At 31.6% G+C, this 18,826-nt stretch overlaps 2 protein-coding genes across 2 annotated transcripts; one reads left to right on the plus strand and one right to left on the minus strand.

Moving 5' to 3' along the window:
* Window positions 3,850-5,765, minus strand: LOC105177890 (pentatricopeptide repeat-containing protein At1g77360, mitochondrial-like). Its single transcript, XM_011101175.2, has one exon. The coding sequence runs from the start codon at window positions 5,601-5,603 to the stop codon at window positions 4,050-4,052; it is 1,554 nt and encodes a 517-aa protein (XP_011099477.1). The 5' UTR covers window positions 5,604-5,765; the 3' UTR covers window positions 3,850-4,049.
* LOC105177891 (putative transcription factor bHLH086) lies at window positions 10,874-12,914 on the plus strand. The gene is made up of 5 exons (XM_011101176.2): window positions 10,874-11,645; window positions 11,724-11,843; window positions 11,956-12,021; window positions 12,234-12,299; window positions 12,541-12,914. Exons 1-5 carry the CDS (start codon window positions 10,959-10,961, stop codon window positions 12,664-12,666), a joined length of 1,065 nt encoding a protein of 354 aa, XP_011099478.1. The 5' UTR covers window positions 10,874-10,958; the 3' UTR covers window positions 12,667-12,914.

Here is an 18,826-nt window from a genome sequence, read left to right on the forward strand (position 1 = left end):
CAGATTGTTGCATCAGACCAATTAATTGGAACACAAAGTAGAAAGAATACTCTTTATTAGTGGGAAGTGGGAACTCCCAACTGCAACCTTTAACTCACACCATCCAAAAACACCTCTATTTCAGGTTTTTGTCATCTTTTCTTGATTTATCCACCGCATTCTTCTAACACACTTTAATCTTATAATTTTAATTTAAAATATAAAAAAAGTTTGTGCCTATTCTAATTTTGACAGGAAATTATTTTGTATTTAACCCCAATTTTTTCCTACAAAGAGACAATTAATAAGATTTATCAATTCTTAGAATTTATAAATTGGGATTTTGAGTTTGTTTCATTGTTGGCCAACTCCGCCGAGGTGAATTGATTCCCTTTTTTTTTTTTTCTTAAATGAAAGGATGAAGTATTATTTTTTTGAATAAATTGATTACAATAATTAATATCAAATATTTATATCTAACAATAATCGATAATTATAATAATCATATATTAATTACCAATATCAAATAATTATATATAATAAATACCTATTATTAAAATAAAATAATATTCCACGCATATACATACTTAATCCGATAGCCGTAGTGGCCCCTATCTCTCCCCAAATGCAGTTTGTGTGATCACACATGCGTACGTCTGAGAGACATTACTAAACATGTGATTATTAAAATTTTCTTCTTTTGGATAGATTTTGGGAAGAAATTCATACTTTAATAGTTGACAAAATTTTGGACCAATTGTAATATACCTACATATGACATAAGGAATAGGCAAATAGCTTCTTTGTGAAAATTAAAAAGAAATACCAATTTATCTTTCTCAAAGTTCAAGAAAATGACCAAAATACCCCCTTACACGAGTGTGTAACACACGCACCACTTTTTGAGGCAATAAAATTATTTTATAAGTAAAGTATAAGCAAAATCACACATAGGGCGTGTGATGCACACTGCATGACACGAGCGTATTTTTGCTCTTTTTCTACAAATTCAAAGAGGTAAATTGAAGGGGAAAAAGAAATTGACAAGAGGAAGATTTGCTATTTTTGACTAACACAAAAGAGTAACTTGCAATTTTGCACTCAAGTTTTAAAATTGTTTTCTCCTCAATATGATTGCTTGTTTCTCTCATTCTAAAACTCTTCATTCAATAAGAAGGTATGTGGCGTTTGGAGGAGAGTTTGAAGAGGAGGCAGCAAAGAGGCAAGGGACCATTTCATGCCACAACTTCACTAGTTGTGTTTGTTTTGGCCTTTAATTTGGATGTATATAAAATGCATTAGTTATTAAAATATGATTAATTAATTTAGTAGGATTTAAAAAAAGGTATTTCGATTTCTTAATTATGAGAAGATAGATGGCGATGTATGAGGAATTGAGGCGCAATTTGCAGGAGGGAGAGGTGTCAATATCATAGATAATATAACAAATAAATAATATTTGGCATCAAATTATGCTTCTCTTTTTTTACTTTGTAGTAGAGTATGATGGCATGGTCAAATATTCGAGTATTAAATTCTTGATGATTTTTCCTCTCATCCATAAAGTATTAGAAAAAGTGTTATTCGCAATGGATAAAATACTTCTTCCAAACTTCCTAAGTATTAAATATTTAATAATCATAATTATTTATATGATAGTTACCTATTAACTTTACTGAAATATATGATCGTACATGCCTCCATAGTTGCCTGCCATCACTTTTTCTTGACTTCGATTCTCATCACCATTATCTATATCTATATAGAAAAGAAAATCATATTTTCGCGCACAAATAACGATTATTTACATCACGATACTATTTTTCTAAATTATAAAACAAAAAAAATTTATATGTTTTCAACCAACCCTACTCAAATTCTTCTTTTGATCTATATATTTATACTAATGCAAAAATTTCACTCACAAACATAAATTTGTAAAACAGCGATACCAAATTTTTTTAGGTTGATAATAACGCTAAATTAATTTATTTTTAATTATTTATTTATTTTTTAAAAATTATGGTGTATTGATTATATATTTTAAAAAATAAAAAATTACTTATTATATGCATGTATACATAAGGATTAGTTATTATAAAATAAAATTCATTTATCGTGCCAAATTTTTATTGTCCCATTTTACCCTTTCATTCATTTTATTCATTCAAAAACAATTGCCCAAAATAGTGATTTTAATATTTTTTAATTAATTTTAAAACAATATTTTTTCCCCTCTCAACCCACTACTCCATTTCTCTCTCATATTCTTCGTATTTATTGCCCTCACAAACTTCCAATTTTTTCATTCACATTCTCCATATTCATTTTTTCTTACAAGCCTCTATATTTTTAATGAACCCATAATTATAATTTTTCTTTCTTACTTACTTTACCTCATATTTCTTTTTTTCTGAGATACTTATTTCTGTTTCATCGTCTCACTAAGTTTCGTGTCTTTTTACAATTTTTTTATATGCTCACGAAAATCGTATACAACAACAATTAATAGATGAAAAAGAGCTTGCGTTTGGTACCATGTCAGTTACTAATCATCCACCAAGCAACGCAACTCTGAAATCAATACTGGGCATGTTGAGCCAGAGACGGGGCATTTTTTGCTTTGTCAATCTTTGTTTCGTGAAGTGGTAGGTCACCTAATGACATTAACAGTTGTACTAAGTATAGCTGCTTCACAAAACCTTCAAATAATCTATCAACAGAGATTTCGTTCTCGATGAATATTAACTTAAACACATACGTATGGTATTCATCTCATTTCATGAGAATTTCAAAATTATTATTTATAATTTGATTTTTACTCAGTAACGTATTAAATATCGACTGATATCTTAACGTAATAATGCAGCAATAGCTTAAACAAAGAAATCATTGAAGTGCACAACAAATTCATCTACAACCCAAAAATGATATGAACACAAGAGGCCGACCCTGGATCCGATATATATCTGGAAGGAAATGATGATGATAATAACTTCATAAGTAGCTCATATCTTCATAAACTTGCCAGTCAAAGATTATCATGGTGCAGTAAGCTTCACACATCAACTGGAAAATTGGAGAAAATAAATAGTGATGAAAACTAAATGCGTATTCTCCTGAAATTTTACTCCATAGAATTCAAGTAATGACATCGATAAACATGCAGTTCCTAAGAGCAAGCTATTCTACAGAACATCAACTTGGATTCATTTTTAGAAAATTAAACTACCAAGGGATAACATGCTCGGGTAGGTGAAGTCAAAGAAGATGAATCAAGAATTTTCTTGTCCAAGACTTTACTATATAGATTCTTTTCTCTTTTCTCACTGGTCATAAGTAACTGGTTTTACTCAAAAGATAAATTTCAGACACATCTTATATAATGTTTCGAGGATCTTAAAAGATGTTCAAGAACTTGTACTGTACAAAAAGGACAGAACAGATACATGCATAAGATTTATGCTTCAATGAGTAAAACTGAGAGGATAGTAAATTGCAAACCTGAAATACAGTCAGCAGACACAGCCACTCCGTGTTTCAGCAACTAGCTAGAACAGCATTTGCACGGATTTAAAGTTAACACTAACAACCGTCCTTACAATAATACCAAAAGTAGGAGTAATAATCACATATCATAGAAGCAAGTCGACACAATTGCGTCCTTCCATTCTTTCTAGCTGATAACAAAACACGGACTCTGTTCTTTGAGGCAAGAAACAACAATAGCTCCATTCCTTGCACTTGAAAGTTAATGTATTGGGTAACAACAGATCGTGAAGCTCAAAATTATATTCAAATCAGTGCTATCCATTGATAAGGAACTATCTTCTAACAGAACTAGTGCATCAACTTAAAGGTGAAGCAATCTACAATAGCCAATGGCACTAAAGAGTGCATGACAAGGCAAACATAAGTAAGGACTACCATCATCTTGCATAATCACAAAGGTAATTTTTAATAGAAGAAGAAATGCAATCGCCAATCAGCATACTAAGCACGTCAAAATGGAAGAAATATGAAAAATGTATTCAATTGACATCTATATTAACAAGCTCACTTGCATTTACTTAATGACTCTTCCATTTACGTAAAAGTTCCTCATAAGCAAATGCTTTCCCTATTCTAGATAGGCTCTGTTTCAACTTTGAAAGTGTGGCAGAGTTCAACTTGATCCCTCGCTCAATCATGTCCTCGGCACACTTGACTGCTTCAGGAATCCGATTCATGTCCCGAAGCCCCACAACCAACAAATTACCAGTTTCATCCAAATCAGAAGTATAATTTTCAATCATACATCTCCACACTTTGATTCCCATATAAGGATCCCCAGCATCTATATATGTCTTAACTGCTGCACTGCAGTCTTCTTGCATAGGCACAAACTCATTTTTCACCATCTCCTTAAATACTGGGGTAGCATCCCTTAGCCGTCGTTGTTTGATCAAAAAGTGAAACAGTAACCCATAAGTTTCAGAATCAGGAAATGCCCCATTATAAACCATCTCATCTAGTAACTTCTCAGCCGAATCAAAATCCTTGACATTACAATACAAGGAAATTAATGATTTATACATCACTGTATCTGGTTTACAAATATTCTTCCGAACCATCGCCTCCCAAAACACTTTAGCACATTTTGGATCACTCTTCCTCACACATTCATCAATTGAAAATTTAAGAAACTTCATGCCAGGATAGCAACCCCTGTCCCTCATCGTGTCAAAAAACTTTATTACTTCATGCATTCCATCAGGACCCTTAAGCAGGGTACACAAAAATGAATCATAAGCCGGCATGTTCCTCGTATCCCATCCAACATCAACCACCATTTCTGAGAAAGTTTGCCTAGCTTTACCTACATCTCCCTCTCTTTCCCACCCCTCAAGCAAAACTGCGTACGTCTCTGCATCCACTCTGATCTTGTCTTTCAGAATTCCCAAATAGTCCTTTGCCTGTTGAGTTTTTCCCTCCCTACACATTGAACGCAGCAATGAATTCAACGCCACAGTGTCTCTTGGAACACCATATTGATCCATAACCTCAAAGCTCAAAATGGCCTCTTGCACGCGATTGACAATCACATAAGTACTAAATACCGATGCAAAAGTAGCCAAAGAGAGCAACTGTTCTTTCTTCATGGATTTAATAGCATCCCACATTGCATCAAACAAGCAATTCTTACCCAACAAATCCACAACCAAGTTCCAGGCATATGGGCTATGCTTATTCAACTGGAAACTGGACCACCGGAAAAACTTCACAGCGGACCCTGGGTACCCATAAGATAATTTAAGCACCTCCTCCACATCTTCTTCAGAAACCCGGATGCCCGTATCTTCAAGAACCCTCTCCACAGTCACAGCGGGCGTTCTAGCTACGATTTCGCACAAAATTTTCACCTTTGGCGGCAAAGAGGATACTTCACTGTACGAAATGAAGCTTGAGCGCTTAACCATTACTTGCTGATGGGAATTCCGATGTGGGGTAACATGATTATCTGTCTGGAAATTAGGGGCCGTCGAAATATGGTGATTGTGGTGGCGCTTTCTACTTGGGTCAATCTTAGATGATGAAGAAGAGGACGAATCTCCACCATGGGATCTTTTCCGGGCATTGCTCATGGCTTTTCCTTTCCTGTTAAGCGAAAAATGAGCGAAATTAGTCGGGAAATTGGGTGATCATCTGAAACCCTAGATAGTACGTGAAGGGGGTTTTGTCGCCTACGGACGAGGTGCTGCATTGCAAGGAGTACAGTGCTTATACATTTGAGACACAGATACACTTTACGAGGAGTTGGAAAAACAGTTTAGCCCTGTCATAATTTAATTAATTTTTATTGAATAAAATATTAAATTTTTTAAAAATCATCATTAAAAAGAAAGAGAAATTTGGTGACCTGAAAAAGTGAAGTGACATCATAATATTACTAATTATATATATTTAGTGATAATAATTTTTGTTTTATCTTAATAATGAATTTTATGATTTCAAATGTTTTTTAGAATTAATTTGTTATTAGTATAAATTAATAATAAAAAATGGTCTTTTTATAGAATTTTAGACATATATATAATAATGACCTTGTGACAATAAATAATTTATGGCATTATATTTTATTTTTATTTAATTATCAATATTGAAGTATCACTAATTATTTATAGTGATAAATTAATGCACAATTATTCACACTAATAATTCTGTAATGAAGACTATTTTAAAATTATCACTTATATATTGTTACTAATATTATATTTTGTCGTAGTAAGTTTTAAATTTGTACAATAATAATTGCAAAAATATAGTATATAACGATAATATAATTAGTAAAAATTACAAAAAATAGAATTTTTTCTTGGGGAGGCGAGCAAGCCCTGTCGGCCGCTAGGGCTAGACAGGGGTTGGCTTTGCCCCTACCTTTAATAGACATACCTCTGTTTATTTTGTCTATTCGACTAAATTGGATGATAGAAAAAGAATTTAAATTGAATATATGATTAAAAAAAGGTTTGAGATTAATTATAACGTCTATTTTATTATATTATTTTATCAAAATAAAAATGCAATTTAATACTTATTTTGTTTGATAATCTATTTTTAAATTAAAAATTTACATCTATGCCCTTGTAACATCAATTTTTGATTTGCCAAATGGAAGGGCAAAAAATGATGCGCTTGGACCATAGACGGAGAAATTGTGGCATGTTTGAAGCGGTCAACAATAGAGTTTTTGGAATGAGTTTTAGATGGGAGATAAAAGCCGCAGGAAGGAGGAGGAGGAAAGTGTGTTGAGGTTGTAGCGGCTGGGAGAAGGCGTCGTGGTGGTTTTTGCGGGTCAGCCGATCACGAAGAGTGGTGAGGAAGTAGACAGAAGGAATCGGCACAAAGGGTTGGGTGGGGAAGATGATGGACAATTTATACCATTTGCCCCATTTTACTATTTGGATTGAAGTGGGTTGACTTATTTAAGTTGCATAGTATTAGTATTGGACTTTATCTTTAAACTTGGGCCATGTCGTGGATGCTAAAACGACTACACCTTAAAATAAAAATTAAAAAAAAATTAAAGTTGTGGACTTACAATATTTTTATTACAACTCTTATATTTGTAATATTTTTGTTATTTTTTTTTGTAATATAGAAAAATAAACCTATTGAGTTGTATCAAGTTTTAGGGAGAAATATTCATAACGTTTGGATTCATTTTTTGAGTGTTTTCTGGAAATAAAGAAAGAAAAATAAAGATAAATAAGTATGTGTTAGAGATAGTATGTATGTTTGGATTTGTTTTTGGAGATAATTTAAAATAAGTATTATATGTTTATTGTTGTGTTTTGAGAGACAAAAATTACTATTCATTGTCAAATCATATCTTTTTTATATATATTTATGTATATATGTGTATATATATATGTATGTATTTATGATAAAACAATTAAAAACACTTAAATAAAATATTTTTGAATAATGATAAATATTGAATATGTTTTGACTTGTTTTAAAATAATTTAAAAATAAAATCAAACATATTGATTATGTCCAAAGGCCGGACATTGTGTGGGGCTGTGTGCCAGTAACCATATTACAAGTCGTAAGTCTCAAAAAAATTGTTTTGAGTGGTTGGACAGCATGACATGACATGAAGGGACTACGTAAGTAAAATCTGTCTTCTTGGTGTTTTCAGTAATTGAATTCTTCTTTATGCTCAATAATTTTGATTTGTTGGACTGTGCTTTTTTTTTTTTTTTTTAATTGAACCCAGGTGGGGTGGGGGAGTTTTTCGAAGTCCCCAATTCAGGATTGTGCTTAATTTAACTGGAATTGAAATTCTACTTATTGTAATGTAAAAACTAATGTATTTTATTGTCGTGTGAGCTTTGGATTTTGGATTTTGAATTTTGAGAAATGAGTGAAGTATATGCAATTCCATATGCTGATTTCATACAAATAAAGAATATGTCATAATAAAGGCTCATGACGAATTGTTAGGATAGTTTGCACGTATATATTTTATGTCCCCCACATCCAAAGTTTATTTAAATTTTAAGTGCTTAATACAAAAGTATCCAACTTAAAATTTAAAATGAAAATTGGAAGAAATTATTAAATTAAGAAGGGAATTATCTATACTATTATTGAAAAAAATATCGTATCAATTTTTTAATATTCAAATTTACCCTTTAATTCATTTTTTTCCTTCAATATTTTTTTTTGTTAGAATAGTAATTTTTAAAATTTTTCAATAATCTCACAATTATTTTTTTTTCTCTCAACTCACTACTTCATGTTTCTCTCTCATGTAACTTCTCCATGTTCTTTTTCTCACAATATTTTATATTTTTAATATATCCATAATTCTAATATATTTTTTTCTCTCACATCATTCCACGTTGCTTTCTTTCTTTCTTATCTCTTCACACCATGATTGTCTTTTTCACAATCTTTTTTCATCTCACACAATAATTTTTTTTTGTATGCTCGCAGGGCCCGCATGTTGCGATGACTAGTAATATATAAATTCACTTTATACTCGACACTTATTTCAAATTATTCTTGAAATGAGGCTTTTAGAATTGATGTTCAGACAACCTCGATTGATTTTATCGTGTCTTAGAAGTGAATTCTAACTGCAACCATATAATAAGGACAAATTTCACTTTAAAAATAATAAAACCACCCTTCAAAACTTTTTCAAAATTCATATATTCCCAACACTTATTCCATTTCATTTTATCTATAGCACAATTTTCTTTTCTTAAAAAAAAAAAAGAAAAAGAAAAGAAAGAAGTAAAGGTCAACTCAACATTACAGCAACGAATTCATTGTAGTTTCATTAACTTAATACATTTTACAGATCAACTTACCACAGTTTGAGAAAAAATATGAATTAATGTCCATGTGCTGACATTCATGTATATTCATATCATTCCACGCAGCTGTTAATCCTCTTGTGGGGGCATTTAGATGATAAATCACTTAATATTGGAGTAAATCTTGTTATACCCCCTTAATTAATGACTTCATCAGGTGGACTAAAGTATAGCTGCAATAAATATTTGATTATTTAGCTGTTAATCATAAATAATTTGAGGGATTCAATGTTAGTAGAAAAGGCTAGAGATGTTAATTATGAGAAGATAATCTCCAGGAGACAAGGGAATTGCTCTCATTCCGAAGCCAGCTTTGATTTCCTCAATATTGCCTATTTAATTTACTTACTTGTCTGAAACCAACATAAATGTACTTGTCTTAATTAATATATATATATATATATATATATATCCAAAAACAAAATTCTCAAATTAAAATCATCGAATCAAATCAATTATAGAGCAAGTGTAATACACGTATTATGTGATTGATCATTTTTTTTAACTGTTCTTTGATAAGTGTATTGTACTTCTCATATGATTAATTCAGATTTGGCCGATATGAGTCCCAACTATAATTTCTCATCTACTATTGCCAAATAAATTAAAATATTAATGACGAAAAGTTGGTTTTTTCGTCCACGGTTGGAAAACAATCGAATCCACCCCTTAAGAAAAAAATTCATTTTTTGTCTTGTATTTTAATTAGGATCGATGAATAGACTTTTGTCCTGTTAATTACGATTGAGGTTTTCATTAATGATCAAATTATTTCATGAATTTTTATTAGTATTTTAATGAAAAAGAAGGATGCATGCATAAAATAAATAGGGGAGAGGTCCAACTTCACATACACAAACACACATTCAAGGCTGGAAACAATACAATCTTAAATCAAACTGTGGAATATGGATCTTGAGCAATCAAAATGGAATGTAAGAAATGATATAAAAAAGAGTGGAAGCCACGTGCTTGAGGGGATTGTTTAATGAAGAGGAAATTAAGTAGGAAGGAGCGGAAAGAAAACCAAACCATGTTGTAAGAAATATTCTAAGTATCCCTCAATTCTATCACAAAGAATGAGGTGTGAGAGGGAATCTGATAGACGTGGGCATGGCGAGAGAACCGCCGAGCCTTCTGCTGATTTCCCCCTTTTCATCACATCTCACTCTAGTAAAAACCATCTATTTTTAATTTCTTCTCAATTAAAACCCTAACTCTCTGCCAGCTAACAATCCCCATGCCATTCCATAATATATATATATATATATATATATATATATTATAATACACTTACTCATTAATATGTTTGCAAGTACTCCATTTATACTTAATCCACATCAATTCCCTATTCTCATTTATCTGTTTCCATCTTTTATTATAAATTGATGTTGCATCTGATCATGTTACATAAGTTTCATAAATACTTGTCGTAGATAGAAAAATTTTTTCAAGAAAGTGTCTGAATGGACTTATTATAAGTTGTTTAAAATATTTTATAAGTCGTTTATTGGAATTCATAACTTCTTTAAAAATAAATCAAAGGAATAAGGATGTCATTTGTCAACTTGTTTTTAAAATTTTAACAAATTCTTTCAATTTTTATTATAAGTAATCTTCATAATATATTATCTTATAAGCTTTATTATCTATTATTTTTTTCTAAACACAGGCGAAACAATTTGAAAATTACACTCTAGATATTTGAAGTGAGAGCTTAATTTTTAAATAAGAACTAGCAATTTATAAATTTTAAAACATCTAATTATGAAATATATGATCACCTTATAAGATCATTTAAATAAGTTTAGTTGAACATTCTCTAAATTTACATTTATACGTAAATCAAATACATGACAAGATGTAAGTATAATTAACGTCGATTTACGTAGAAATATCTTTTTTTTAATTCCCTTACACTAAAATATAACTAGCAAATTAAATTAAAAAAAAAAGAAATTTAAAACCCTAGTATTAATACAGGACAGAAGGCACAAAGTTTGAACAAACCTATCCCTACAGCTCCTTACTAGACAACTTTATTCCACTCTTGTCTTTTGTCCCTTATTACAATCTCAAAAACTCTACTTAAAATTCCTACTCAAGATCATGTCCCTAGCCAACAACGACCGATTGCCTAATGATTCAACCATGGCTATAATCCAAGCTAGTGCCTTTTACGACCACAATTTCGGATCATCAGGCCCATCATTAGCTTCTCCCAAATCCTCACGGGAGAAAATCTACGGCATCGGCGAGCATTCCAAGGCTGTCTATCAAGAACCAGAAAGCCCGGAAAAAGGATCCGGGTTCGCCAAGAACAATTTCACAGTCAGCAATTCTTCCTCAGTGTCCAGTCCCAGCAGCACGAATTCTAACGGGTTAGGGTATCAGCCCAATTACAACTTGTCCGAGGAGGGTCATTCTGTGATTAGCTTCAAACCCGAATACGGAAACTTCTTTCATGGTACCGGGTCGTTTCTCAGCTTTGATCAAACCAAACGGGTTCCCACCGGAAACTTATACCCGAAGATGATGGTTGATGAAAACGAGTACCCGATCTGGGAAGACGATTTGCACCAGAGTAGTAGCTTCCAGAGTCAGCTGAACCCTAAGTGCACCGCCGCCGCCAGTCATGGCCTGCCAGAAACATCCAGCAGCCACCAGGCCTCCGCCAGCTACGGCAGCGGAGGGCAATTTGCATGGCTGAATGATCATGAGGCGAATACAGTTGCTGATGGAATTCAAGAGCTGGGGAGACAAGAATCAGGCAATAGCAGTAAACGTCCATATACGGTACTAAAATTCAAAATTTCAGACAATTTCCCTCTCACTATGTAAGAAATTATAATACTGATTCATGCTTTATTACAGGGAGATCAGAGCACGCAAGCTCTCAAGAAACAGTGCATTGTTGCTCCGACCAGCGCTTCGAAGAAGCAGAAACCAAAGACGGCGTTGCCGTCTAAGGATCCACAGAGCATTGCAGCTAAGGTTAGCTTCTGAATTACGTTAATGGTTTCAGAGAAGTTGTGTGCAGATTAAGCAAAAGATTAAGGAATGAATGTTGGTTTATGGGCTGAATGAGAGAATGTTTGTTGTTTAGAATCGAAGAGAGCGGATCAGTGAACGACTGAAGATACTACAGGATCTTGTCCCTAATGGCTCCAAGGTAATTAGAATTAAGGTTGATTTGATTCTTTCTAATTTTTCTCTGTAATTTGATTATAACATATATACAATCATATTTATATATATTTATATAGCTAAATGACATGATCCATGGACTTTTTCGAGAAAACCCGTTATGGAGTTCAAAAGTATATGTCAAATTATTGCATGTTATTAACTCTGATTTTGTTGTCTAATTTTATGTGGGTGCAGGTTGATTTGGTGACCATGCTAGAAAAAGCTATCAGCTATGTCAAGTTTCTCCAGCTACAAGTGAAGGTGCGTTCGAATTATCCGAGAATTGGAAATCCCTATGAGCACCAAACTGTGAATATTACCGAACAGTGAATTGTAATGTACTTGTTATGTGATAGTCAATTTTTTTGAACTATACACTATTCACACAACAAATATGTTATAATTACATATGCTGTGTGATTGTTTCAAATTTGACAATATCTCATCTGGGTCAAAATTTTCCTTAATGATATGTGTGGTGACATGGGAGTTAATTCTGCAGGTTTTGGCTACCGATGAGTTTTGGCCAGCACAAGGTGGAAAAGCTCCTGACCTTTCTCAAGTTAGAGAAGCCATCGACGCCATCCTTGCATCTCAAAGGGACAGAAACTCAAGCTCGAAATCATGAGAAGGCAAGAAAAAGACAAGATTCATCGTCTTATAAACTTCAAAAACATCGAGAAGGCCTAAAAATAAGGATTGATCTTGTCCAAGATTGAAGTACAACTTTTAGTACGTAGTGGAATAAATTAAAGTGTACATCCTTGGAGTTGTTCTTTGTCTTGGTACTTATTGTCTTGTCTTGGAGACTGAAAATGTTGTCTCCGACATATCTGCCGCAGAAGTTTTGATTCAAAAATGAAATGAATTTCTTTTATGCACGTACTTTGATTACCAATTCAAAGCAATTAGAATTGAAACTAGGACATTTTTATTAATATTCATTCAAATGATTCAAAATGTGATATATGAAAAATCTAATATCCATTTGACTGGTGCGCTCGGTCAACTATTTAACTCAAAAAAATTGGAATTTTGGTTCTCCAACTATGGGGTCGTTATTCTTGATCCTACACAAATCTGTTTTTGCAATTTAATCCCGTATTTCTTCAAAATTTGCTAATTAAAGACACTTCCGACCAATCTCACCAAAAAAACGACACGTGTCATGCACATAACACTCTAATTTGAGAAATTTTTGCCAGAATTATTCTCAAATTGGTAATATTTTTAATTATAGGACCAAATTATCAAAATTAATTTCAACAGGACCAATATTGCCGCTTTTATACTCACAGGACTACAATTTCTTCTTTTTTTCCTTCCAAAGTTTTTGAGATAAATTATTAATTAAAAAATCCAAATAAATTGACTAATAAATGAGTTACAAATTAAATTTCATATCAAAACAAACATATATAATTAGGATTTGAAAATTTTGAAATTCAAAGTAGCAAAAGGTTATTATTGTATACATAACAAACAAGTTAAAAAATTATAAATATTCTAATTATCTTTATTATGTACTTCAATGATAAACCACATGAGCATTAATATGTGATCAAAGAATGATGAAGATATTCTAAAGAATAGTATGCACGACGTAGTTTGACCTCAAAGAGTATTCTACATATCCGTACACGTATTCTGAACATTAAACGTATACAACTCATACAGTGTAAGTACAGAATTTTACGTACAAAGCTTTACGTACAGCAAAAAATTTCAAGTACGTGATTTTGTAAGATGTGTTCGCATAATCTAGAGAAAAAAGTGGAAGTTTTAGTTTAAGACACACTCAAGTTATTTTATTTATTTTTCCTTTTAAAATGTGTGGAATTTATATTTTAGTGAAAAATATTTTTTTTAAATATAAGATTGATTTTATTTTCCAACCCTCATCCTTGAATGAATCTCTTTCTTACTTCAAAAATTATAACAGATTGACGACAAAATACACATTGAATTAAGACAGTCTATGGGTCTTGTTACATATAATTAATCATTTTCCTTAAATAAATTACAGACAGCTATTTTTGGACGGTAAGAAAATTAATTAATGCTCTAATTATTGATTGCATAACAGATGTAGTCTTAGTTAGTGACTAATGATAATATTAATAATATTAAAAAAATTATGGTTAATCTCGCCAGCCTAAATATCTCTGTGTAATTAATATATTAATCCATCTTCATTAATGACAACTAGTACGCGTTTATAAATCTAATTAAGTTTTATATTATGCTTGTTTAAGAATTTAAAAATATAGAGATTCAAGACACCAAGATGAATGCTCGATATATACTAAAAGAAAAATACTTGCGGTTTTGATACTAGAAAAAATATGATTTTTTTATTATTATTGTTAATTACTATAGTTAGAAGTAAAAAATCAAATGCTAATCAATTATAACTGCACAATGATTAGCCATTGTTTTTGCAAATAAGGCCGAAATCATTAACTATAATTAGAAACTATGATCAATATTTTGGCCATGGATAAAAAAGACCATGGCGGATGCTGTTAACTCAGATCAGATTTGATTAGATTTGAACTAATTACATAGCAAATGCAATACACTTGTTGTATGATTAGTGTACAATTCAGATAAAGCGACCAATCACATTACAAGTGCAACGCACTTATTTTATGATTGATTTTGTTCACCCAAAATTAATTTGAGTAAGAATTTTTGTTGTATTATCAAATATATATGGTAAAATGGAGGAGCATAAAGCACGTGCGGGGTTGAATTTATTATAGACCACATGGGTTATCACATGCCCAATCCCATATAAAGTGGCATCTAATTCCCCAAAATCCTAAATTAAATCCAAACATTTGACAAAAATAATCAGTTTGTTGAATTCCAACTGATTTAGTTGTCCCCTTTGCGTTTCTGTAAGTTGAGATTCCGACATTTAATGTATTTTGATCGGTTCAGGCTGTAATGTTATAGTATTAATTAGCAGCCAGTGTTTGTGCAGCTATGACATATGCTTGTGCCATATGGTCATATACTTGCTCAATTTCGAATCGTTTCGATCGATTCGTTATATCTCACCTGGATTAAAAATTGAGATTGTTGTAAATTTTGATTAAAAGAATTCATACATTTCTGAAATGTAATCTTTTTGTAACGAGTTGTTTATAGCTGAATTTTATAACTCATCTTATTAGGTCAAGTGAATTTGGATTTTTTGTTTAATCTAAGAAAAATTGGAGCTGAGGGATGGATATGCCTCCCTAACCATCCAATGAATTCCAGTATTAAATAATTAATCAATGGTATATATAAGAAGCAATAATTGAATGATTGTCTCGTGGATGCATGCAAAGAGTCCTTGCATATGGTTTCATCATTTAATTTTATATATTCCATGTATGTTATAATTAGTATGAACACAATCGGTGCCATAATATCAGAGTGGTGCTCTACCACAACTTTGGTATATATTATATTTTATTTTATTTTACGTATAATATAATGTATTTTTATTAAGCATAAACTACATATATATATATATATATGGATCTTGACTTAGCCAAAAGTGCATTTAATTATGATTATTATTATTATTTGATGTGGCGAGAGAATTATTCTTCTATTCAAAATAAAAAGAAATAAAAGAATATATAATTGACTGAAAAATGATAATCCGTTGTAATTTGATGTGTCTTATAATTTAATTTGTCGTTTTTATAAATGAAAAAGAGTAAGTATTGATTAAGGAGTTATAGACTTTTGAATAATTATGAATTTTCATGTTATTGGAGCATAAATTTGATTATTTATTTTGTATTATTAATAATAATAGTAATAAATAATGAAGTGATGAAGGCAAGTTAAGTGTTAAATAGCGCGTGCACGTGCACGTGCAAAGTAGAGAGCCTGAAAGTAGCTAGTGTGCGGGTGTTTGGTGTGAAAGATGGATAGCGGAAATTCTCCAACGTGGGAAACAGAGTGGGATGGATATATGACCCATAACATTGTATCCAATTAAACTCCTCCTATCTATCACTTTCACATTTATCTATATACTAATCATCTCTTAGTATAATAGTTAAAAAATTGAAATCTCATAAATATGTTTGAAATTATGGATTCAGATCCCATCATATGAGTGAGGTTTATTTTATTTTGTGTGAGTTTATTGTAATTTATTTCGTAATTATTTATTATATTGATGTATCGATCAAATCGATATAATGCTCAGTTTATATATTGAAACAATGATGTAATAAAAAGAATATTTTGGTATTGGTGTTTTTCTGTTTATATAAATCTAATTTTTTATTATGCCTTAATTTCTTTAAAAAATAGATATATTGGGAGAGATATGATAATAATTATTATTATATGCACAAGTTGGGAATATGAGAAACACAGGGGTATGGGAAACTATCTCGGCCATCATCAATATGTATGGAGATTTTGATGCACCTTATGATGGCCTTAAATCTTACTGGTATCAGTGTTCATTACTTATATATTATTATTATTATCATTTTTACTCGATATTTTGATAATGAATTTTGTATTTTATAAATTCTAAATATAATTGCATGTGGTATTTGCTAACGCCAGTTAATTTTAAAGGGGATATTTTAAACTAACAACACGGGTCAGGCCCCCTCACAACTAATCTTTGATCCCTAAAATTGAAGATATAATCACGTTGAAATCATTATATAGATCAATACATACGTTTTGCCCCATCAAAAGTAAATGGTCAAGATTTGAACATATATCATCGATGACAATGTTCGACTTTTACCACTAAAAAATATTCTGGACCGGAAACACTATGCTTATGTTTGGCTTTGGTTTTGGGCTATCTAAATCGATTTGATGTTTGGTCTTAAGCATTTTACCCGTTTTTGTCTTGTTTTTAGGTATTTTCTAACAGTGATGGGGGACGAAACTGAATTTTCTCTCTCTTCATTTACAAACTACAGAATTTCTCTTTCCACATCTTGCAGCCGTTGAAGAAATCGCCTTCTACTGCATTCACCACGTCTGTTCATCTTCTTCACAAATTCTTCTTCAGATCTAACATAATTCCATGACCCAAGGGTTTAATTCTATACCGTTCGACTCCTCTCAACATGGCGAATATTTGGATCCGATTGGGTTTCAATTTTTATCAACATCGCTTGAAGCCGATAAAATCTCCTCCGCCGCGATTTCAGCTTCGATTGAGCAATACTCATATGTTTATACGAAATGGGTTCTACTTTTTTCTTAAAGGGATCATACCAACCCTTTTATATTCAAGATTTCTCTTTTATATGATTTTTTCGTTTTCCTTTTTCATAGACTTTTGAATTAAAGATTAAATTTTTTTGTTGCGGTATGAATGCATATGCATTTAAATGATATTGGTCCTGATTTTCTTGTTCATATATGTTAGAATTTGCAGCCTTGAGATTCTTCTGAGTTCTGAATCGACTATCATCAGACAACTCAAATGAATCCAGACCCCAAGAACTCCAAAGTCTTACCATCAAACTTACCCAACTCGAATGGTTCAAGTCACCCTCACTCGTTGTTCCCAGATGAAGTCTTGGAGAAGGTCCTGTCACTCATAGATTCACACAAGGACAGGAACTCGATTTCCCTTGTCTGCAAAGACTGGTACAACGCTTTTCTGATTTCAATATGTCGCCGCGAGATTAGGGTGCTAATGTGCACTCCTCTGGATTTTTCTCAATTTTTATGTGATTTTTAGAATTCAAAGTTGATTCAATTATTGATAGCTACTGTTTCGCCATCAATAATTGCTGCCATTGCATGTGGTGCTTTTTATCACTGCAGAAACTTTTCAGTCAATTTCTGTATACTTTGTGCTCTTCTGAGTCATCTATCGGCTATTAAGTTACTTTTTCTGCACTAAGTCACTTGGATGCTCTTTTTCTGCACTAATTCAATTGGATGTTGATATAATGAAAGAAATTACTATTTACCCGTGAAGTGTACTGTACTTCTCTCTCTATATAATGTGTTATAACTCTTTATGTGATTTGCACTTTCGTTCTATCTGTCGAGCTTATTCTGCCGAAAGTAAAGTATTGTATTGCAATTCTTTACACATTGTTAGTCGAGTACTCTCATCTACCTAACATTTGGCTTTACCATTTTTTTGTTATTAAGGTATATATCTTACTTTCGCTCACTATGGAATTTTGCAGGCGCACTCCAGGCTGGGGTTTGGACGCTGTCATCGTTCCTGGCTGAATGTATTAACGTGGATTGTCTTTCCTCTTGGGCTAGAGGAGGCCCACTGATGAATTACCGTATTTTGCCCATGGGTTATGCTTCTTATTACTATTATGTTTTTGAATAAATTGCAACCGGCTCTCTAAAAATACGTTGCAAATATAAATATTTTTTTATTATTTAAAAATTTATTAATACCATTGGTATTTGATAAAATTATGTAATTTTTAAGTGGAGGTTTGGAATTATTAATTTTGTTATTATTGTATTTGTTCTTTTTTTAAAAAATAAAAAATCAAGTTAATTAATTAGAATAAAAACTAAAAATTGTAAATAGTTGTTTATTTAGTGCATAAAAAAAATTAAATTTTTTTTAAAAGAGTAAATAAAATTATAATTCATAAACCACAAAATTATTTTCAATTCATCGTTAAAAAATGAGCAAAAATTTAAGGAAAATTAAAAAATTGTGTTAGTTATTGAACGATTAATGAAATCCTAGTGTTGTGATTTAGTTTCCAAATACACAAGTAAAACGTGCATAATGCTGATGAGATGATCCAAAA

Source organism: Sesamum indicum, linkage group LG15 (assembly GCF_000512975.1).
Source record: "Sesamum indicum cultivar Zhongzhi No. 13 linkage group LG15, S_indicum_v1.0, whole genome shotgun sequence".
Classification (NCBI taxonomy): domain Eukaryota; kingdom Viridiplantae; phylum Streptophyta; class Magnoliopsida; order Lamiales; family Pedaliaceae; genus Sesamum; species Sesamum indicum.